General features: G+C 39.6%; 1 protein-coding gene across 3 annotated transcripts in view; it reads right to left on the reverse strand.

Moving 5' to 3' along the window:
* Window positions 1–3,857: 3,857 nt before the first annotated feature.
* LVRN (laeverin) overlaps window positions 3,858–24,635 on the reverse strand; it is a 36,728-nt gene continuing 15,950 nt past the window's right edge. Inside the window, exons 8-21 of one of the 3 annotated variants that reach the window (XR_008965737.1) lie at window positions 24,529–24,594; window positions 24,336–24,401; window positions 23,078–23,247; window positions 21,612–21,688; window positions 19,646–19,785; window positions 16,940–16,995; window positions 15,020–15,173; window positions 14,030–14,124; window positions 13,233–13,340; window positions 9,368–9,538; window positions 7,929–8,069; window positions 6,640–6,715; window positions 6,139–6,265; window positions 5,902–5,965 (exon numbers count right to left, since the gene is read on the reverse strand). Coding sequence is in view for 2 of the 3 variants with exons in the window: in XM_057372324.1 (XP_057228307.1) it covers window positions 5,822–5,965; window positions 6,640–6,715; window positions 7,929–8,069; window positions 9,368–9,538; window positions 13,233–13,340; window positions 14,030–14,124; window positions 15,020–15,173; window positions 16,940–16,995; window positions 19,646–19,785; window positions 21,612–21,688; window positions 23,078–23,247; window positions 24,336–24,401; window positions 24,529–24,594 (1,464 nt within the window). In the remaining variant the exon portion in view is untranslated. Of the gene's footprint in view, window positions 5,966–6,138; window positions 6,266–6,639; window positions 6,716–7,928; window positions 8,070–9,367; window positions 9,539–13,232; window positions 13,341–14,029; window positions 14,125–15,019; window positions 15,174–16,939; window positions 16,996–19,645; window positions 19,786–21,611; window positions 21,689–23,077; window positions 23,248–24,335; window positions 24,402–24,528; window positions 24,595–24,635 lie in introns of those variants that run through there. The other 2 variants (XM_057372324.1, XM_057372333.1) reach the window with 2 other exon arrangements.

A 24,635-nucleotide genomic window follows, 5' to 3' on the forward strand; every position in this document is an offset into this window, starting at 1 on the left:
CAGTGAGGAGGAGTGTTAGAAACGAGCGGTTCGGGACTGACCTCATCCTGCTTCCCTCCTTCCTGCTGCGCTCCTCTAGGAGAGGAGGGCAAAGAGTTGGGCATAAAGACGACGGTGGGGGGATGGTGATGATTTAATTTTTGGTTTTGTTTCTCACTATCAAAGGTTATTTTAATGTACAGCATATATTATGTATCTATTTTAACAGCAACTAATCAAATTATATTCCCCAAGTCAAGTCCATTTTGCCCTGTCCTTGTTCTGCCCAAAACAAGGTTAGTTTTTACAGTAACCAGGAGGGAGCAGGTCTAGGACACAGACATTATGGATGTTATTCTGTATCACCACATCACTGCCAGAGGCAGGGCAAGGGAGCCAAGAGTGTGGCAGAAGGACGAGTCAAGTGTTCTTTCTGCGTGAATCATTTGCCTCCTTTTTGTACTGTCTGTGATTTGCACTGTTCCCATTACCGTTGTTTTCTTACCTCATTGCTGTTTGGAATCCATTGTTCTCATCTCAACTGAGGATGTTTTTTTGTGCCTCCTGTCCATGAGCTGCTKGCAGGAGGAAGGAGGGAGTGAGCAGGTAGCACGTGTTTTGGAGTCTCAGTGGGAACACTAAATTGGGGAGTGCCATTCCTTAACTACAATGTAAATAACTGGTGAGTGATCTCCCTGTTTTTACCTCAACATGTGAGCTTTTTCACTTCATTTTCTTCCTGCATCAGGATGGGTATCCCACAGCCAGCCAAGGTCAGCCTTCCCCTCTGTCCACTCAGATCCTTGTTTCATCCATTGAAAGAATGACAGACAGTGACCCCCAAAAGACACAGCTCGCTGTCCCTCTGGCACAGGGAAGACTTAATAAMCAGTTGCTTACCAATAGTTTAATTCTGTTATTTACTGCACAGAAGGTRCAATAATGCTTCAAAGCTACTAGTGCACAGTCTTGGTGTGTTATGATACAAGATTATTCTCAGTATTGATCACTTACCAATGCAGCTGGTAAAGGATGTTTCAACCTTAAGACGCAACATCTAGAGGCGTCCTAGCTCCAGTGGATATCATCCCCGTGCCTCTGGCTGCTTAGCAGGGACAGACCTCAGAGAAAGCTCCCTTAGTCTGTCATATTTATGGGATCAAGCAGCTGGCTTAGAGTCAAATTACAAGTGATGGAAAAGGTAAAGGTGAGACTCTTTGTACCCAAAACCCCCTTTGTTCCAGACAAATGAGTCTCCTATTCTTGTTTAATCTTGTATTTCCAGTTCCAGTTTCCAGGTTTATAGCATTAATGCTCAACACATCACCCTTTTCCTCCATGGGTTACCAGAGAACAGATTGGAAGTAGAGAGGTTTTAGCCTGGTCATGGTCTARGCCTTTGCTGCCTTTGGAGTGTGAACCAAAGTACCATTAGTTTGGCCAAGGGGGTGGGTCCATACAGCACACCTGGCTCTGGAGGAGCCCCTGCACCTCTGAGCAGGGGATCCAGAGGTGAAAGCTCTTTTTGTATTTTGTGAGTCACTGAACTGCAAGAATGTGGCAAGGCCATATCTTAGTGAATTTTTTGACATTTTAGATCACRTCCCTTTTCCCTACCCCATACTCACCCTTTTGGGACTTGCAACAACCCTGAAAGAAGCAGCAGGCTGCTGCACCCACCTCATCAGTGTGCCATCAGTGCAGCCAGATGGCATGGGGCTTGTGCCTTGGCCACCCAGGCCCCACAACCACCTGCCTTCTCCTTGCTTGCCTGGGAGGCTTCTTGGGGTGCCAGGATGGAAAAGGAGCACAGCCAAGTGGGGTAGCAAGACAACTGCCAGGAGGTGCAGAGATGAAGTTGGCTGGTGCTTTTGAACCTTTACTTAGACAGCACTAAATTCTCCCTCTCTAGTGAGAGCAGCTTGGCATGCACTCTTGCCAGCTCATGAGTCTGCTGCCCTGTCACACACGCATACAGGACAGGCAGAACAAGTGTAACTTTTGGACTTCCACAGTCTCAAGGCAGAGAGCAGGACTTAAAGCAAAAAGGTGGTCTTTTTGCATCATACCTACTTTCTTCCCACTCAGGGCCACTGAATGCATCCTGTCTACCAATGACACAGCTGTTTTTACTGGAAATTGCCCCATACATGCATATCTTCACAATTGCATGCCTCATAACACCTACATAGTCCATAAGYAGTATTAAAGCTAATTTCCTGAAGTCCTCATAAACAGCTCCAATGAACTTCCCTTCACCCCAAATCTCTCTGCAATAAAGCAGCTTTCCCACCTTGCCCTGGATCCCTCCCATGCGCCTCTTCTTCCCTAGCTACATTTTCCAGTTGCCGCTCTGCAACCCTCTGTACTCAGCTCTTACCCAACAGCAGCAAGAGCTGCCACTGATAGATGCCACTAAGTGCAAATGCATGGATTCTGGAAGTGATTCAGGTGTGTTCCTACTCAGGCAGCTTACTTAGCAATCACTTTCACCATTCTGCCTCTGGCATGAAAATATGCTGAAGTTCTGAAATACATAATGTCCCTGGAAAGCAGACATCAGTCAGGAGCCATTATTTGAAAATAGCTTATTTTATATTTTTAAAGTTATTTTTACATACTGGCATTTCAAATTAGAAGTTTTGTTCAGCGGAATGAAGGAAAAAGTAAYAAAAGCATGGAAGACTGGTTAGAAAGGAGGAGGAGTGATTGCTCATGATAGGAAAGAAATGGTTTGAACCTACTGGGCACTGGGTCAAATGTTATGGGATGTTTATTGAACTATGCTTAGCCTACCTGATGAGGCATACAGTCAGTGATTAACTAGTGGGAGTCACAGGAAATGCTGATGCAAAAGAGTTTCAGTACTGGTACAGGCTCCCCAGAAAAGCTGTGGACATCCCATCCCTGGACATGTTCAACGCAAGGCGGGACAGTGCATTGAGCAACCTGATCTGATGGAAAGTGTCCCATCCTGTGACAGTAGGATTGAAACTACATCATCTTTAWGGTCCGTTCCAACCCAAACCATCCTGTCAATTTTATGACAAAACCCCTGCAATTCACCACAGCCCTGATGACTTCCTCTGCTTTCTCAATCAACTTGAAGAAGACTTGCAAGAATGCATGCAATTTTCTTTGGTATTCTTAACTGGATCGAATGCTAAAGAGGTCACTTGTTCCAGCACAAACTTGTGTCACCAGTCGGTAATTCCCATACTGTAAAGGGATTCTCAAGCAGTCTCAATATAGTTTCAATTTTTCTTTGCAGCCATGGGGAGCAGAGGAGATTCAATGCAGTCAACATGGCAGCTTTTTTCTTATATGTATTAAGAGGATGATAGTGAAAAATCCTTTGTATCAATATTGTGGGTTTCATTCTTTTCATGGAGCACTACTCTAACTTATTTAGTCTCCTGCATTCACACATAACTGTTTCCTGATCCATAATATGTTAATTGATCACCARTATAGTAATTTTGTTGTAATACTGTTACCCCAAAAATAATTACATGGACTGAGGATCCCAYACCTCTTAAGCACAAGCTAATATGGTTTGCTAATACTAATGGACTTGTTTCTGTCTGTCACCTCCCAAATGTGTAAGCAAGATGATTAACCTTGTATCTACAGCGAAGGTGTTGGACTCTGATAATGATGGGTGCCATCTAACTCAACATATTCAGTGATTCTATGATCAGTGAGCACCTCAGTGCAATTAGAAAAGTGATGTTCGAGAAGGGTTAGTTTAGACTAGTTGCACTCTAATGCATGGATAAAATGGAAAGCCATGGATAAAATGACCATCAGATGTCGCACACCAGGAGCTCATCATCTAGATAAATTTTATTCAAAAAATAAAATTCACACACTCCAGTTCACACACTCCACAACCACCCTGCGGACTGAAGCGTGCTAAATTTAGCATCTCTAAATTGAGSAGCCAATCAGGATGGTCTCTTAAAAAAAACACATCCTAATCAAACAGGAATGCAGACACACTGTGACACAGAACTAATAAGGAAAAACAAAGTTTGAATGACAAGGTACTAATTGGTCGGTTCAAATTAAAATTTGAGGAATCCTTTGGTCCTTTCCTCACTASAGGTCTGAAGCCATTCTGAAGTTTATGTTTCACAGCACTGTTCTAAATTATTGWTCTTTTTGCAATTTAAAAACATAGAAGTGGAGACAGACATTATAGATCATTGTACAACTCAAGCAAAACAGAGTATAAACTATTCCAGCTTCTTCATGTGTTTTTTCCACAAATATGCAACACACCTTTCATGTGGATATTGTGAGGAGCCAATTTAGTTTTGATTTGTCTCAACATTGGCTGTCAGAGGCGTGTGGGGGGAGGGTTGTACATGTGCCACTTGCAGAAGTTAACTACAAGAAGGTGGGAGAAGGCCCGGTCTCTGGGGAGACTTTGCCTGACAACCATTTCACTTTACGTGGGACCAGCAGCCAGTAGGGGAAAACCAAGACACTGTACCCTCCAGAGGCATTTTCCGAAAAGATGGTGAAAGGTCTCCACCAGCAGACTGCAGTGGTGGAGGTTGGACTGGGCCAATGGTCTCSTGCCAGAAGGCAGACTTCAGGAGGAGCCACGGGCCATGAAAAGTAACTGCATAAGCAGCTTTCAGGGATAAAATTGCTCAGGGGTTATGAGACTGTGCTTTTTGCCTTTGAGGCTTTTTGAGTGAGGGGCTTTTTTGAGACTTGCTTTTTGGCTTGGTGACTTTGGGGCTTTTTGTCTCGTCTTTTTGGCATTTTGAGCCAAAGCTTTTAGGTCTTTTGTTTCACTKTGACTCCACCCTGCTGAAATCTGCTCCTCACCCTGCCCCAGCCTGTTTTTTGCCATTTTTGCCCTGGCTCCAGCCTGCCTTTTGTCTCTTGTGCCCCCACCAGCCCTACTCGCCCCCGTGTATCTGCCTTTCCTCCTGCTGCGCGCTTGGCAGGATGCCGGCTGCCCTCCGAGCCTTGTGTGCAGCGTGTCACCCATCCCACTCCTTCGTCTGACCCAGCCGCTGTCTGCGTGTCTCCGTGTCCCTGCCTACCTGAGCCACCTGCCTCTGACCCTGCCTGCCTCCGACCTCGCCCGGCGCCACAATCCTCGCCCCGACTGTTCCGGAGGAGGTCTCGGATCTCCTGCCGAGTGCCCGCTCACTGTGTGTCCAGCAGCCCGTCACCATGGGAGAGGTGCCTGGTGCAGCCGCGCCTCTCTCAGAGCTGTCAGGCAGCAGCATGSATACTCTCCATGTGTGGACTTCCACGGCACAACCCGGTCCTGCTAGTGGTAACGCCTGCTTTTCTTCTCTGTCTCCCCCCTCTCTCTCTTCCCCTCACCATTCCTTTTTCCATTTTCCTTCCTCCTTTTCTGTCTTTTCCAGCCGTCTCTAGTAGGGTAATTCCTTTTTATTTTGCGTTCTTGTTACCAATAAAAAGGTGCTCCGATACAAGGTTTGTCTCGTTTGGCTTAGTTTTGTTCCTGACCATCTATTTCTAAAAGAACTGCTTGCAGTTTCCCACAGTGGAACCTGACAGATATCCAGAAAAAAAAATCTCCAAATGATTTAGAACTGTGTCTATATGTTAGATTGTTATTAGCAATGCATCTCTAAGACCTCAGTCAGCAGGAAATTATTTTGGACATAAGATGCAAATGTAATTTCTTTTCCTATGTCTTTCTTTTCATAGTGAATTATTTTAGCCAGACTTTCCAATGGGAAGACAACTACAGGACTCATTAAAATGTGTTTTACCTTTCATTATAGCTTATAATGAGTACCAATATGATAGTGAATCACATATACTGTAATGGAAATTGTTTTCCAAGTCAATCTATATTTTTCTCTAGCCAGCTGGCAATATTGTTTAGTAGTTTTCTCCTTTCAATATTTTCAAGTTTTGCAGATTCCAGTAGCAGAGTAATAGCCTCTCTCTCATCCTCTTCCAAAGTAGCATTATAAAAAACCTGCAGCTGAAGAAATAAACACTTGTTAACATTAGTTAACATAACTTCACTTGCAGCAAGCAACTGTGTGCCTGACAGGTGCTTTAGACAGAAATGCACAGAGAAGGGGCAGACAACAGAGACTAAAAGGGGGTTGGGGCRAGGTTTCTGATTTACACTAAAGTGRGAAAGCTCCTTACATATCAAAAATGTGCCCTTTTGCTGTTCCTTTAAAAATCCTTTCAAATGCAGTCAACTTCACTGGTACTGGTGGTACCACACTGTCTAGGACTAGCTGGGTAGCAGAATCCTCTTGAGCTGCCTGTTCTACAATCACAGAACAAGAAATCTTTCTCATCAGTCTAATAGGCAAAAGAGAAGATTGAGGACTGAAGAATAGCAAAGAAATACATGGGAGTAGTCGTGAATGAACAATATGAGAAATTAAACAGATGTCAGTATGACAATTTAACATGCCAGAAGCGCAACTATTGGTACATTTTCAGTAGACATCATGGCAGAGATTGTYTCTACAGAGAAATTTTATAGAGAAAAAGGAGACAGTTTTGATAGAATTTGTTGAGACTCTGCTCCAAACATTTGCAACACATCAACATTACATTCAATGATCCCTTTAAAAAACAAAAATTTATATTTACAAACTGGCAGTAAAGTTGAGACTAAATGCTTCTCTGGTTTACCTCTTGGATCTGTACATCTGTATTGACAAATCTTCCCATGACTTTTAGTACCTCATGCAATAATTTGTGCCCATATCTGTAAAATTGAGATAATGGTCTTTCAAACAGCACGTTAGCAAATAAACTAAAATTCATCTCATTTAAAAACACACTATTTAGTTATTACTTACTATATTGCAAATACGAACTGAGCTGAAGTTTGTAATTGTGGACTCTTTTCCCTCTTTTAAAGAACTACTACTAACATTCAATTTAGATATTTGAAACACATGAAGTACAGTAATTACCCTTCATTTTTATTTCCCAATAAAATCTGGTRTTTGGTAACATGTATTCTTTGCCTGAAACAGATAATCTGTCTAAGTCCATGAAGCCAAACTGAGCTAGAAAGTCTAACCAGTAATGTGTCTAAGAAGTCAGTGTTTCTGTTGCTATCTTGAGAGTGACGTATAAACAAACACTTGCGTAATTGTTCTAGTTTGAAAATAAGGGATCAATTTTCCAGTAAATTTCTCATCAATTTAGAACACAGAAAAGAGGACAAATTGATATGACACGAATCTGCTACAACTTGCCTGTTCTAGTATTAGCAATAAGTTATTYGTATGAATGTTCCCAAATGGCAGGTTTTGGTTATGCAGCCACTGATGGATCACAAYGGCCTGCTCTGCCATCAAAAGCAGCTGGAATATACTCTGTCACAGTCCTGCTGCTTTTTACCATTGCCAAGGAGAGAGGGAGTCTTCAAACACTCATCAAAATACTTGTTTTGCTCAAGACAGATAGTCCAAAGCTCACCTGCAGTTTACCTGCAGCAGTGCAGCTAGACTGGAGATGGGTTAAGATTTAAGTAAGGGAATAACACTGTAGTTGGTTCTAGCAGTGCTTGTGTACCTGCATGCTCTAACCACCAATCTCTACATACTCTCTGTGGAAAATAGGTGAGGATTTTACTTTAGCATTTTACACCCACACGTGTAAAATCCTAGTGGAGAAACCTACTTCTAGAGTCAGAATTCCCAGGAGTACTTAAATACACAGAAACAGTCATGAGCAGATTAATTTTTAAAGTGTTCCATGTTTGACGGCCTATTCTTTGACATTAAATCCTCATCAGAGTTGAATCCCCTGAAAACTCTGCCCTGCATTACTTAATTGAATCAATCACTACAAACATTACAAATCTCTGGAAGAAAAATTTGCACCTGAATTTTACAGCTCAAATATCAAGATAGAGGAAGACGCCAAAGTGCCACAGAAATTAAAGGAAGCCAAAACTTGTTGCTTACCCTTTAGTTAAAAGTGGCCAATTTTCTGTAACAAAGTCCCAGGCTATACGGTGCCCGATATCCTTAGTCATTACATGTGAGATGATGGCTGAAGTACGGTTGGAAGAAAATAATGTGTCACTGAGCCCATATTGCAAGCATCTGTTGGAAAAGCAGGAAAGAAATTAGCCTGTCACTTGCTGTTTTACAATGGAAATATATAGTATTACAATCTGGAAATATAATCCAGTTCACAAAAATTTCAGGAGATTCACATCACTCTGACTCAGATGGAGCCTACGGAGTGCACCAGCAAAGAGTCCCTGTTACACGAAAGTGACCTGTTTATAGGGTGCCCTATAATTAGACCCAATAAGTTTTTTTTATGACAGCTAAGGCAGGATTTCAGAAGTATTTTAGGAAGCATGTGCTAATGATGTCAGTGGCAGTGACTGACATTTTCTTGTAACTGCAAAAAATTCAGATGCCTGAATATCTTGAAAAGTAATTATTCTCTTTGTTGCCTCAATATTTTTACATTGCATGTTCCTACTTTCAAACTAACCCTTTTAGAATTATTTTTTCTTAGGGTCTTGGAGGCAGCTGCTTTATGRGTAGAGTAGTTGAGTTTGTACGCCACCACTATGTCTAACATAATGGACAAAGTATAGTGAGGGCCAGGAAAAGTGTATCTTAACATTCTTCACCCCAGAAAACTCCCAGGGTGGCATTTCAAAAAACAGATTGGCTGATCAGCCACTAAGGCATGCAGAGGAAGAAGCTCATCAGAACTCCCTGATCTCATCAGGGAATAGTGCTAGCCTGTTGCAAGAAAAATGGCAATAAAGGATCATAGTTTAAGTGGGAAATCAGCATAGCTGATTTGGCGTCTTTTTGCAACACTTCTTTATCTTATTCCAGGCCATATTTGTTCTGTCTTCCCAAATGACTACCRCACTAGAGCAGGTGGCTGGAAGGAGTAAAATACTGCTGCCAGACCTTTAGACCCATGGAGGTTATGCAAATGCTTGGATGCTCATTCTTTAGATGATCACTGCCAAAATTCCATCACTTAACAACTGCTTTAGATAATATAAAAACAACCGATTAGAGAATTCAAAATGTTTTTACTGACAAAGATACAAATGCCAGTAAAAGAAAAACACAGTGTTCCAAACTCTGTTCTGGAAAMATTTTGACAAGACTCTAAGATATATGTCTTAACTTTTTGATTGGCCCACATAGAATCAGGACTTAAGWCTTGATGATACACATGTATCTGCAGAAGGATTATTTATTTGCTCCATATTTTATACTTCCTCCATTAGAGCTCTTATAACTTTCCCAGTGGAAGACACATGTTTCTGGGGCAAACAAACCTCCACCAGCTTTGCACAGTAAAGTATTTTTGGTCTTATTATTTACTTCTATATACATAGAAATACTTTGATCAAAGTCACCTGTGAAGTAACCATGATTCTTTGGCACAGCTCATGGCATAGAGTAGCATGTCTTCCTCTTCCTCTATGGCATCAGTATGGTTATACATTTGCCATGCAAAATTCCATTCTTTATCACTTCCGATTGCAACACCATAACAGTAGACTGTTCTTCTAATTAAAAAGGGAATTCTACAAGGCGAAATACAATTATAAGGTATAGTACTGTTGTAGAGGCAAGCCTTGTTCTTAATGCATAACTGAAAGCAAATGTTTATTCACAGTTAATAAGACACACCACAATGGAAATACAAAATAGCAATATAAATAAGGTAAGAAATTTGATTTTTATTAATGACTTAAGCATTGAAAAAGCATGGAGTTTAACGGAAAACTAACAACCCTGACATTTTTAGAGCATTTGGACCAGACTATTTTATGTACATACAGTGTCAGTGCCACTGTTTTCCACCACAACCCAGGAAACGGATCACACCGTTGAAAACTATTCCACTGCATACATGCATCATCCCAGACAAGCTATTTCAAAATTTCTTTAGCGAGTGCATCCAGTAGGAAGAGCCATTTACAGCACAAAGGAAACAGCAGGGACATTTTTCCATGCAACAGGCAGCCTCCTGTTACTCCCASTCCAGGAAAGAGTCCTCAACACGGCACTGAATTTCATAACAGAAACTAAATGCAAATATTACCAGTGTAAAGCTCCATATGCAAAGGCTGAATAGAAAATGATGTGTGCCTGACATTAAGACATTGTAAGTACTTTCTGGTGATAGCAGTATTCTACTGTGCAGGCTATCTGAAAACAGTTTCAACTAATGGTATTTTGGACTAATTCCCTACAGAAAAAAAGGGTCCCATTGCTACAAGCAAAACATCTAACTTCCTGTTATCATACTGTTAGTCTGCTTATCATTGCATTAAAACAAAGATTGTAAGTAAAGGTGTAAAAATTATTTTTCCATAGACTTGGAAAACCAGACAAGTTTCTGGTCACAAAAGCCATTCTTCAGGCYCAAAACTGGAAGCAGCAAATTCAAACTTAAATACAATTTGAGAAAAATTTCTGAGTTTCAGCAGACTATCCTAGAGAAAAATAAGGATGCTGCCAACAGAGTAAGTCAGTCAGAACGAAGGATATAGGACATCAGTCTTTGGAGTACAAGGTAGAAAACAGGAAGTTATAAACTCTGGTATGAAGGACTAGTAAGAAAGAGAGCTGCATGTTTTGCATGACAGACATCACTTGTTAATGAAAGGCACAATACAGGGATTTTCGTAGTCCTGTTTCAAGTGGGGGGTTTCACTGTYATAATAACAGAAAGCATGGCCATGTTTTGTATTTACTAAAAAAATAATTTGCATCCCTTTATCTAGATATTTTCTGGGACATAAGGGGTTTGCCACCAAGACATGTAGAGTAGTAACATSAGGCTAAGTATAGTCCTGTGAGGAATTCTTCTAGGACAGATCTTATTTAAGTTACAGGGTCTAGTAATTTGTTCAATAATCCTTTCRTAATGTTGCAGCAAGACGTCATGGCAAGGTGATAAGAGGGTAAAACTCTTTCAGCCAAAGCACAGCTATTTATATTGCTACTGAAGCTGTTCCAGTAGATCCAAGARAATGTTCATTACTAAATAAAAAGTTGTGGGGGAAGTGTGAATAGACAAGTTCTGTATATCATTTGGCCGCAGATCTGATGTTCAACATTCAAGGCAGGCTGGATGGGCAGCTTACTGTAGGACAATGGTCTGCTGGCTGGTGACATCTATGGTGGCCCRGAAGCAGTTTAGGTAGCATAGTTCCCAGAGGGTGTCCACTGTGGTCCAGAGGGACTTTGGAGCTTGAGGTTTTATTAGAAGAGGAATGTGACTTACTAATCTTGGTATTTTTTTTCTGGTGGTGGCTGTGTGATTTGACATTACTGGCCTGCTGAGAWTCCTCATTTCTGGATCTTGGGGAAGATGCAAAAAGCTGCTGGAAAGCAGACCAGGTGATTTTACGTTGGTGTTTTGAAACCAATCCAGAAATGACATAGTGATTTCTTAACTTTCAAGAGCAGCAGCAGGGTATTTGAACCTTTAGTAAACAAGTAAAATGTACAGCAATGCTGTCTCTCCCTCTAGGCTATTTCTTTCTTTCAAAAGGCAAGCCAATAACAGCACTTAAGAGAATATATTGATTTAGTGAGCTTCACTACATTCCTATAATGAACAAAGAGTAAAATTGGGAAATTGGCTGGGAATTACAGCTCTTGGGTTATTATTTCCACAAAACAGACAAAAATGCACTGCATCAAGTCCAGTTACATTCTGCCASGAAATGGAAATGTTCAGCTGGAAGTTGATCATCCAATCTGAACAGAAAAGCATTACTTAATTCGACAGATGCAAGAATACTACTGGGTTCCACCTGTGCCAGAACAGCTGCARTGTGTTGTTATGAATTTGCTCCCAGCGTGGAGAACACAAGATCATCTAAAGGGATTTGTCTGTGAAATATGTGTGTGAAATACAATRCAAAGTTTATTGTGTCTGAAAAGTCTCCTTATTAACTGCATAGGAACAGTGATCTGTTGCTTGAAACCTAAGAATTGTCCTATCATCTGTGGAGTTTTCTCCTTAAAATATGATCCTTTATTTCACTTAACAAAATTCAGATCTTCATTTTTCCACACTTATGTCTCAGTAAAATCCTTTTGAACTTTTCTCAGTGCTGAGAAGGACAGCAAAATTAAAATTCTTCATCAATTTCAAAACCAAATAATCTAATATATTTCACAGCCTTTTCAGCTCTTCAAGTCAAGCAAGGTATGTAGTATTCCATCACTTCAAATATTATTATTATTATTAAGGGAAGATGATTATTTTGAAAACAGACTCACAATTCAGCATAGCATTGTTGCTTTTCATGTGAAAATACAAGAATATTCCCTCTAGAATGGAACAAAATGTATTTAGGCTATTTAAATGTTTCCATCTAACTGCAAAGCTCAGTTTGGCTTTTATGAGGATGATTACTATGAAGCTATTACAGAAAAATCAGACTTAATAGTACAAGTTCAGTTTACTGAGCCAATTACATAAATCAACGAGATACAAATAGAAACAAAATAGTTATCACAACTACAAATAAAAAAAGTAAATGTTGAATATTCACTCACCAGTGCCAACACTATTTGACTATTGCATAGAAAGACATACAAAGAAAGAGGGAGGAAAAGAGAACAAGAATTTCAATAAATTGTAAATATTCTTTAATAATACAATACTTAAATATGGAAAGTGTCTTCCTGGTAGAGTCCAGACACTATTCTCACAATCCAGACCCCTGACCACTATGCTCCAGTATCACTATAAGGACTGACAGTTGTTCCCAACACCTCTTTACATGAACACAGAACATGCAAGGTACGTTGATGGGCTCACTATGGGTAGATGGCTGTATCATGCAAACATCGCTTCACTCAGTGTTGTTAAGCAAAAGCTTAGAAGCTGAGTTGGTATATGTGACAACCCCAGGCTTGTAGTGCAGCAAAGGGACTGGGCCACATGGTGTATTAGCACTAACAGGAGGATCACCTGTTACATGGTTAAGCAGATTTTGGTCCTCATGGCAAAATCTGCATCCTCCAGCCTGTAAAGCCTATGCAAAAGCAGTAATTATTAAATCATCATAAAACTGGGATTTGGGAAAGAGGAGGAGGTTGGGGAGACAGAGTTGTCTTAAATTCTGTCATTCTGTCAAGAAATGAGAGCAGTGTACAGAAGCATGCCTCATTCTGCCTTCCCCTTGTAACAGCATTTTAACTTTCCASCTCCCTTAGACATGCACACCTCTCAGAGCAGATCATCACTCTTACTTGTATTCAGAGTTGTCCATCCACTTAGCATACAGTTCAGATGACAGGTCCAAACAGTCTTGAAGGCCCAGCCAGCATGCTGTTGCAAAGAGTTTTTCCAAATACATTCTTGAAGGCAAGATGTATTAAAACAGTAAGAATAAAAGATATGCAAAAGAATAAAAGATGCACATACCACATCTGGAGTGCTTGAACTGTGCCCGACCACCACAGTTTCAAAATATGATGATGTTAACACATAGAAATCTCTACCAGGAACAGCTGAGTTTTAATAAAATAATTAAACAAACAATAATGGTCTCCTGATATTAATATTAATGGCTATTAGTGAGGCAACCAATTTTTTGTTCTATTTTTGTATGGTTTATATCCCTCTTGGAAGTTTTAAGGTACTGTTTCCCTCTAGTCTGATGGCTGTGGCTGCAGTGGCCTTGCAAAATGAAGCATTTTAAAGTTTTAGTGATTGATACAAAAATTGTATCTTAAGTTCATTGCTGCCAGTTTTTTCTTCAATTAGCAGCAGCAGCAGCCTGTTGAGCCTGTTCTCTGATAAATGAAAGCTACCACTAAGATCCTTAAACTCTCATCCTTTATGCTCCTATCCTAATACTGCAATTTTCATTGGAGGTGTATCATRAGTGATACACACTTACAGGACAGTAAAATAATAATTCGGTTACATTCACATTAGTTAGAGAATTATTCCTATATCTTGTATTTAAATTTACACAAGCCAACTGCAATGTGTCAGATCCAATCACACCAGAGAAAACTTTTAAGAAAAGCAGAATACTTACTGAGCAAAATGGTCATCTTCCAAAGCATCAGTGTTTTGACGAATAAAACCTGCATAATAATGGTATATTGGCAACATTCTCTTTAAAAGGTATTTCTTTTAAAAGAAGGGAAAGAAAAGTTACTTTCATTTAGATATAAGTTTTTACTTTTCTGTATTTCTTTCATATTTACTCAGATTTATCCTAAAAATCCACTACTAATTTCTTGAAAACACAGGACATTAAAATAAAATAGAAATTTGGTCTAAAATTGAATATACCTTTATCTCAATTCAAACTGGCACATTACCATTTCATATCACTAGGATTTTTTTAACTTATTGAACGAAAATATTTTTTAAGTAATGAAAGAAAAATTCTCAGAGAAACAGGCAGGGAAAAACCCTTCTGARTAGGAAATATTTCTTCTCATTTATTTTAACATACCTTTACTTKTTAGAGCTTAAGAGAATACTGTACAATTGTACTTTAGACATAAATGAAATCTTCAAACAGATTTCAAGGAAACAAATATGACTGTACTATCTCAGGTAAGTCAAATACGGAAGAGAATAAATTCCCTAAGTATCCAAACCCAGTTCCTTCTTTCACTTCATGAGGATGAATAGAAAAGCAGTATGAAGCACCAAGCATATATATACTGTATACTATATGCCATTTATACACAGCAGCTTTTCACTTGCTACTGACGCTGTGTTTTCCAGACTCTCTCTTTCAAAAAACCCAAGGATGAAGCTTAATGTAAAGAATGTGAATATATTTCTGCTTTTCAATAAGAATGACCTAAGATCAAGAAGACTTATCATTGGCTAAAATTTATAATTAAGTACCTCCTCCTGTTAAAAGACAAAGGTTGATAAAGTAATGCAAAGGGAATTACAAGAACTCTGACTCATCAYAGTCACCACTACATTTTTGAGAATTTAAAAAGCATTAATTTTAGACATATATTTGAATAGCCTAGTATCTTTGCTAACAAAAYGGTCATACCTTTAAAAGTGGATATACTTCATAGTTCTTCAGTGTACTTTCCAAATTATCAGGTATTAGGTTTAACAATACCACATTCCATATGAAGAGTTCATCTTCTTTGGCAAGGTATTTTGTTAGTTCAAGTGCTGTTTCAATTGGAACATAACCAAAGCTATGTAAAAAAAAAAAAAATGCACACATTTTAACATACTTATTCACATAATTTACCTACCACAAATATCTGTTTATTTATGAAACAGACAATAAATAAAACATCAGGGAACTGTTTGGAAAGTGACCTAGAAAAGACATTGGAAAAAATAAATTAAGCAGAGCTGATTTTAGGAACTGAATTCTCAGAACAACTGTTAAGGGGCACAGTGTCACTATCCAAGCAATAGGACAATCATGGCAGTAAGCATGGCAGTATACACACTGTATCTGCTCGTGTCTGCAGGATACAGTACAAATACCTTTACAGGGTATGTCAGGYCCACAGAAACAAAATAAAGAATAAAAGCGCTGTTTTAGCAATAATTTTTTTTTTTTTTATTTTTGTTGGAAAACAACTTATTTTCATTGCATGTTGTTTTCATTTGAAAGAAGTGTCTGCCAAGAAAGGTGGGAACCTCCCTTGGAACAGAGAATATGACTTCACTTCCCTCTGAATTATTATAGCTTTGAAATCAAGGAGCTTTCAAGCAATGATATGGGAAAATGAATAACATTTCTTTACTAGTATTTATCACAAGGCAACCAACACCAAGGGCAGCGACAAGAAGCAAAGCCATAACCCCAGYGCAGCCCCCTCCGGGCTGTCCCCGCCCTCCCCTGTGCTGCAGTTCCGCTCACGGCCGGCAGGGGCGCTGGGGGTSCCGGCGGGGCGGTGATTCCTCCGCGCCGGCAGGGGGCGCTGTGGCGAGAGCTCAGCCGCGTCTCTCCCTCACCCGRCAATGGCGGGCGGGCGAATGGCGGGAGTGGCGGAATGGGCTGCAGCAGCGAGCTGGAACGGCGGGGCTGGCTCAGCGGGGTAGCAAGCAAGCGGTAGCAGGAACGCCGCAGCTGTTGCAGGAGCCACGGGATGTTGGGTTACAATGTAGCAAAAAACTGGGCGGAGCGGCAGAAAAATGGAGGGGTTTGAGCAGGGAATGGCTCCCCTGGGAGCTCACCGGCGATGGCCGGGCCCTGGGTCCAGGCTGTGCACAGCTCCCGGCACAGGACCGCGTACCCCGGTCCCGGCGCGGCACACACTGGCTCTGGGCTCTCAGACAGTAGAGAAGCAGAGAAACGAGGCAGCAAGCTCAGGCTCAGAGCCAAAGGAGAAAGAAACAAGAAGAGGCAAGGCTGACGTGGCACAGTATCTACGGTAGAGACACGGTGCTGCCTCACGCCCAAATCGCCCGCGTGTCCGGATGGCGGAGCGCCCCTTGGCTGCCTCTSCAACTGTCGCAGGAACTCCCCTGCTGGGGCACCTTATCCCGATATTGCCTGGTCGGGGGGCTCGCTGCGTTTAAAATGGCGACAATACTGACCACCCCAAACACAAAACAAAAGGAAAAAAAAAACCGAAGATGGGCTGGGATAAAAAGACACCCCCAAGACACAGGTTCTTTTGTGGAATGTACATTATTGTAAAAATTGAACTATTAAATATATACGCACACCATTCGTGGAATTAACTACTTCAGCATGGCATTTCTGTCCCTCAGTGTGGAATAAGCATGGAATTCATTTTTTTCGCAATGAAATTCCAATTCAAGACCTGTCCTCCAAAACAAAGACATTTTTGGTGTACTTATGTAGCAGCAGTTCTACATTTCACAGTTATTCCTTATTAACAATTAGTTTTGAGCTCTTTTATGAAAAAGAACATTTGTATGGGATGAATGCAATTGTGTCACTTAATCCTATTCTGTGACATATCAGAAATATACTTACTGTGCCAATGCAAAAACATCATCTATCAGCTGGAACCTGCTGACAGCGGGAATAACCTGCAGAGAGCATCCATGTATTGTTAACAGATTAAAAAATGTCATGAAGAATTTACAAAAAACTTTACTGTGTTTCAGAAGAATAAGACAAATCCCTAACAGGTTTTCTAAACCAAAATAGCCTACAAAAGTTTGTAAAATGGATCCTGCACTTCGTGCTGAAATTATTTATATGCTGTAAGGGATGTTTTTACATATATATATATATGTATGTATATATATGTATACACAGCTACATAGTATATTATTTTGTATATAAATAYACAATTACAGAAAATTATACTAATTCAAGACCCCTCTTACTTGCATGCTGTAATTAAAATATGGAAATGCCACATTTCCCAAAAAATATCCTAGTAACATAATTTTGGCATGTTCGGTATGTTTGGTCCTTTGGAGTCTTAAATATAGAAAATGTATTTGGTGCAGAGCAGAGTGCCCAGCACTACCATGAAATAAATGACTGAGGCACAGCCATGGGTGTACCTCTGCCTACGGCTCGTGTTCTTGTGGTCTTTCTCGTCTCCTCCTTATTCCAGGCCTCTGCAGTTTGATCACTGCTTGAGCAAACATTCCCTCTGGCTGCTGGAAGCRTAAAGCAGTGCAGAAATGCAAAGCTCAACATGTGATGCTGAAACCAGACAGAGATCCGATCGTTTGTGCTGAACATCCACCAAGGAGGAATGTGAAGCGGAGTGGAAACCACGTGGCCTTGTTCTGCCTCTTGATACCACGAAATAATACATACAGCATGACCACAAGGAACGGAAGGTTTTGCACAACTGCTACCAAGAGTACATCCTATCAAGAAATGTTACCACAAAGAACAGACAGTTTGACCACAGTGCCACCCACAGCACTTTGCACAGTTGTGGTTAATAAGGCATGGAGTGCACCCTGATTTTGTAATTGGTGAGTGGGAATTTGACACAAAATTGTAGGCACAGGTCTATRTACCCATCCTGGCCCTTCCCAGAAGAGATGCCTTATGGTAAAGCTTGCATCCTTTCCCATACCAAATGTTTTCACTCAAGAAATTAAGCTTGTGATTGCAATCATATTGTTAGTGCTATCCATAGCTATTCTGCAGTTAATGCATTTGTCACCATCAATCCAAAAGAACTACTTACATTGCTTTTAATAAACCATGCTATTTGTGAACCTGTCTGGTTTGAATGTGACCAAACCTGTATTTAATAGACTATTCTATTCGTGCACCTCCTGTCCAGCCCTTAGTTACATTTTTGTAATACTGTATGGCACCAAAAAATGCCCCATGTCAATGCACACCTAGTTTCCCGATGATAGATTGGCTGTGAAAGAAGCCTAGAAGAAATGAAGCCGGTGTGCTGTAGAAAGGTTCAATGGGCTCTCATCAGCCTCGTGTCCAGACTTTCTAGAGAAGACTGATTGCACTAATTACTATTATGCCAAAAGGTTCATTTTTCTCTCTTTTGTTACCAAAACCAAGAAGCTGACATTACTACTGGAGCCTCTGCCTGGCTGTAGGATTAGGCAACACTGGAAATTATGCAAACCCATATAGAGTCACATTGCTCCATTTCCACCTTCAGTTTAGGTTATGGCAAGTTGTGTCGGCCAAAAGCCAGCACTGCAGCCCTGCAGGTTCTGAAGTTGGACTTCAGCAGAGAATTGTATCCCTAAGATGTGCTAAAAACTGAGGCGAGTTTAAAAGCTTAAGTGAAGACTGATGGGACAGAGGAGGATGTTACCAAGGCAGCGTAGCAAACGTAGCAAATGGCCTTGGATGGCTGTGATAAAAGGAAGAAGGAATGTTGAAGAGGAACAAAGCCAGATGACGCACATGCCTAAGACGGAGCAAAAGAAACTGCAAAGCTAACAGCACAGSCGCTTTTGCAACTATTATAATGCACCAATCATCTGCTGGTAAGTAGAGAACAGACTGCTAATTGGCCAATAAACAGCTGCCACTTACGCAGGAGACTAGTATAAACACTTACTAAACAGATAAAAGGGGCTCAGCCCGCTAATAAAGGGGTCTTTGCTCATTGCTTATGCCGTGTTTGTCCATCTCTACTGCGACAGCAAGTCAAAGGTGGGATGAAATCTGCTTTGAGTCAGTTTCTACAGAGGGCTGAAGGAGCCCAAATAGAATTGTTTGGAACTTCTAGAAAAATTCACTACAACTAAACCAAAAACAAACAAACCCCAGAAAACCCCCACCAACTACCAAAAAAAAACCACCAAAAAAGGGCAGATTTGGTTGGTTTTTTTTTTAATTCCACAGGCAAAAATGTTGKGGTTTGACAAAATGTGGGGCAAAAAAGTTTTCTCACAACTTCCCTTCTCATGGTTACCTTACACCAGATAAAGCTGATTCACACATTTATACTGAAAGCTCCTTGAGCCAGATTTAAAGAGATTGAAAGAATCACAAGCTGTTAAGACAAATTTGAACACAGAATGTCATGTAAACTTATTTTTCATGCTTATATAAAACTGTTCAGGCCTGTCATCTTCCACTACAAAAAGCCTGTGACTTTAGGGGTACAATGGAGAGTTTGTCATTATTCCAGGTTTTGATGAATGTGATTTTAGTAAAAACTGCAAGAAAAAAATACATGGAAAGAGTCTGCCCATAAGTTTGACTAAACAAACATGATCTTACCTTTGGATCTTTTTCAAGCAAGCGTGCTAATCTCTTCAAGTTTAATTGGTCATAGTTCACTCTGTAGTATCCACTTAAATTTACATTTAGCAAGATCCAGTCGTGTGCAGACTCTGATACTTGCATTTCAGGAAACATTTCTGTAAAGTGATATTAGAATGTATGATTTTGTTTTCCATGCACTGCTTCTCTTGCATTTATGAGCAATGGTCTTGGTACCTGCTCTAAGACCTGGGACACAAGTTTGAGGCTGGACTCAAAATGAATCCCCCAAAAGCTCAGTGCACTTGTGATCTCTGCTCTGCGCAGCAGAATGATTTCAACAAGGCACTGACTCCTGAGGTGGTGAGTACCTTGAGATTCTAAAGGGTTGGCTGAAGACCACTTTGCTCCTACCCTTTACTGCAAAGGCAGCTGTGAGAGTTCAGAAAGTTTACCCACYAATAAACCCAGAGGATGAGGGTCAATATCCTCACACACCTGCTCTTTCCAGTGGTGCTYCAAGATCCAGTGCTCAGCACCTTACAGAGGAACTGACCACCGACCAGTATTCACATAAATGGAAATCAAGAAGACCAAAACTCGTAAGTTTAACCAAGACACAAGTAATCAAAATGCATTTTAAAGAAGATAGTCCCATAGCTACATCGTTCACTAATAGCTTCCTTTGCAGTCCATCTCACCCATTCAATCCATCTCACATGTGTTCATGTCTGATTGACTGCTCCTGATAGCCTACTGTGCGTTGAGGGAGCTGGTGCAGCCTTGAAGGCTCCAAGCTGCCTCATCAGAGTATTCAAGTGCTATTTTCACTGGCTACAACCATCCCCATATGAGAAGGCAAACTCTCTTAAGACAGTAAGACAGAAGTGGTGAGTAGTCTACATCCATCAGTGCTTTACTCTGAGACTCCAATACTTAGACAGAGCAAGTACTGCAGGATTCATCTGGCACTCAGAGGAGTATATATCCATTTTTTCTTATTTGCCTGTCTGTATACAGACAAAGTAACGATCACTCAAGCTATCTTATTGTCTGAAAAAGAGAGGAAGTAACTTTTAACCACTGCAAATAGAGGGTGGAGAGCTGCAATAGCAATACACACAGCATACCGATGATTTGCTCTTAAGCATTCCAAGGCATTAGTCTCTGCATCTTCTTTTGACTCATCTAAATTACTTAAATCATGGCTGATTTGCCAAGGAAAAATGATTACCCCATTCTTAATGATTGCAATTCTTCTTTCTCAAAAAATAGAGCTGTTTATTGGAAAGCACTGAGTTGAAAAAGAACTGAATTTTTTATTTGGTTGGAGATTCCCATAAAATTACTTTTCTATTATAAGGGTTTAAAACTTTTTAAAATCCTACTCTTTTGATAAGAGTACTTTTTTCATTCAATTTGCATAAACAAATTAAATGCTGTTGAAAAKAATAATTTTCTGCTGTTACACATATTAATGTGTAACAATATCAAGTACTTCCTACAGACGGTTTTAGTTTTTTCAGTCTTCTATCTACTTCAATCTACTGACAATTTTCTGGTACTTCACAGCTGAGATTACACCTATACTTASGATATTTGCATCAATGGCATTAACATCAATAAGATTTCTTGGAGCAAGAACAATACAGAAGCATGATGATCTAAGAGTTCGCATTTTTTGTAAAAAATTACAAAATCAAAATTTCTGTGGAAATCCCTATTCATAATATGTGTTGTACCACATTATTAAAAACTCAAGCATTCACTGAAGTTTGTTGTATCATAGAAAAGAAGATTATATTGACCTAATTGAAAATCTACTGCTACTGTGACACAAAATCATTGCAATGGATAAACACAGACATTTCTGTATTGAAGTTTTTTCTCCTGATTCAATTCAAATATAGCCTCTGTTTTTAGAAGACTTTGGAGTGTTTTCATAAGTTTGGTTTTAGAATATTCAAACAAATGCTTTACTTACTGCTGCTTTTATCTAGCCAGGTTAGGGGTTGTGATGATCCATTTCTCATCCAAGAAATAGGAATAATCCAGGTGTTACTTAACAAAGAAAAGGATATTATTATAATTCTTACACTTAAAAATCCCTCTGAGCTGATGCTAAATCACAATGCAGATTAGTTCAGTCTAACAAGAATGTCCATCTGCTCTCCTCTCTGATGCATGAAACCTCATCAGATGATGGTATGCGGGATCAGCATTTAGCTTCTCCAAAAGACAGTTTAAGCATCGCTTTTAAAAGGTACTCATATTAAGAATATTGTTCAGTGCTAGGTATTTAAATACCATTGTCTCTCTGTACTGCCTTTTCTTCTTCAGGCAGTAATTTTATTCCCCTCATTTATTACATTTTATTTCTGGAGAACTTAAATCTACTTTTCAGAAGGGCATCTACCAAGAAAAACAAAGATACTGTCATCCCAGACAAACGATATTGTCATTCCAACAACTGTAATTTCTTTTCTGAGGTAATGTAAAACTCATTTCTGTTAAAAGAGATGAAAGCTTCAAATGCCTGAAAAATTCTGTAATACATATCCTGGATTTTTTTACATTCCCATGGTAATTTGGTTTTGCTAACTGTAAAGAATTTCACATTTGTAATTTGGAATTCCTTATCTGAGCTAACCAAGAATATTGAATGGATTCATGCCTTGCAGTTCCTGGAGATTGCGAGCAAAGAAARCTCTGTGGCTCTTGTCAAAATTCATTTTGCCTGTTTGTATTAGCATCAATAACTTCCAAGAAAAAACTCCTTTGGATTTTGCTCTCCTTTCCACCTTTTCCTCACATGAAAAGTCATCTCATGGGCTCCATCTGTGCATCCCAAAACTCATGTCAACTGCTCCTTCATAAATGTTCAGACTCTAGCAGGAGTTTCCAAAGTGGACGATGAAAGGCAGCTACTTCTATCACTGTTTTTAGACACCTCAATTCCCAGGCACTTAGCAATGCTTACTGACAAGAACTTAATACTGCTGGTCAGGTGTTAGCACTTTCTGAGAAATGGTTCATTTRTATAAATATTTAAATTGCAATTCTTTTATCCTTGTCAGAAGAGACTGGGAATATGTGCACTGTAAAGAAGCTAAGCATGGAYCATCCAGGTCCCCAGTCTGTAAATCTGAGGGATAAGAAGAAAATTCCAGGCAAAAATCCTCCCTGCAACATGCTCATGGCCTATGTCTGTCTTTATTAYTTTGTGGTTGAAAAAGCCACTATTCCAGAGGAAAACAGCTTTTTGGCAAAACAAGCAGAGTTTGCAGAACTGCTGCAAACCKCATTGTCAAATAGATTTTACTTGACTGCTTGCAACAAGAAAAAAGCACAAATTAAAAAATGAGATCGTCAAAATGTGTTGTCATAGCTGAAGAGTTTCCTGTGAAAAACAGGGTATAAAGATACAATAAAAACACAAGCTAAACATACTTGTAAGAATCAGCACTCTTTCTATTCTTTTTATTAAAAAATTGTTCCTGTCTGATTATTCCAGTAGTTAGATTTAATGTTAAAACTGGAAACCCATTTTGGCATGTCCAGGAATCCATTATTTGCTTTACAGATGCTGGCAGCTGAACTTCATCCTGTGCATCTATGACCTACAAGRGAAGGAGGAATTAGAAATATTTATGATGAGCAGGTACTCAAYATTTCTTCAATGAATCTCTGGGAGTTGTTCTAACATAGCAGAGAAAAAAAACCTGTTTAGCAGCTTGCTGGTCTTTGACTCATGCAAAAAATCAATGTAACAAAGTCCAAAGAACATTTTGACTTTATAATAAAGACATATTAAAGGCATAAGCCTTTTTCAGGAATTACTAAATACTGAGATGACATTTCTCACTCTATAACCTGACTGCTAACCTTTCCCTTTTAGTGTTAATATATTTATACACTTGTATGGCTGATTTGTTAATTTCATTCAAATAAAACTGCTCGAACATGAAGATTTTTTAAGTGACATAATCTACAAACTGAATTAATGAAGACAAATTGAAAAAGACATTAAGCTGGAGTCCCAATTAGTGTGAATTGTACAGACTTCACTGGCTTAAAACATGCAAAAATCTTTCATATCTGAAATTGCAGCACTCCCATTTTTAAGACAGAACCTGCAACATAACAKAAGCCTTCTTTAGAGGACCAGGAAAGAGGATTTATTCTTTAGAGGATAAAGAGGATTATTATTTATTTAATAAATAAATCTAATATTAGCATCTGTTTTCTTAGTCAGATTACTGCCAAAACCATCRAAGGGTGAAATGCTGAGCCACTGCCCTGGGTATAGACTTCACTGGATCTGTGACACCCCAGCATCTTTGATTATCAAGCCCAAGGCGTCACACACTCTAATCTGGCAAAACCTTAGCTCCAGAACAATACGCTATGCAATTCCATGTAGACTTAGGCCATTACCATGAAACCCAAAACTTTGCCTGGTCCTGATTTCCTATCTCATCTCTCTATTCTTTGTATTTAGTTCCACTGATCTCAGGTGAAGCAAAGCAGCCAAATACACATTTGAGAAGCCACTAGCTGAAAGAATCAGCAAAGCAAATTTTATTCAGGAGAAAGACTGCACTACAGATAGCTACATTACAGTGCAGTCCTCTACAAATAGTTTATGCCTTAAACTTAGACTGTGCCAAACATCAGAGARGGAATACTAGAGGTATAAAATAGGTACCATCTGGATGTGGGTCCAGAGATCATCTTGATTAGCATTGGAGAAGGAAAATTCTTTCAGATATGACTGTGTGGAAACAAACAGAAGCATCAGAATTCATAAATGTTCAGCGCCATTATTAAGGCAAGCAATTTGTACAACTGACATTTTCAAGCTTGTAAATCAAGATGAAGAGATTGTTTTTCAAACTTACAGTAAGTGCTCGGATGAACAACTTTTCAGACAGGAAACTAGAAAGCATCCAGGTTATAGAAGCCCCCTAGAGTACAAAAGAAAAAAAAAAAAAAAAAAAAAAAAAAA

Source organism: Malurus melanocephalus, unplaced genomic scaffold (genome assembly GCF_030028575.1).
Source record: "Malurus melanocephalus ecotype Western Australia unplaced genomic scaffold, MMel_1.1 scaffold_7, whole genome shotgun sequence".
NCBI classification, from domain to species: domain Eukaryota; kingdom Metazoa; phylum Chordata; class Aves; order Passeriformes; family Maluridae; genus Malurus; species Malurus melanocephalus.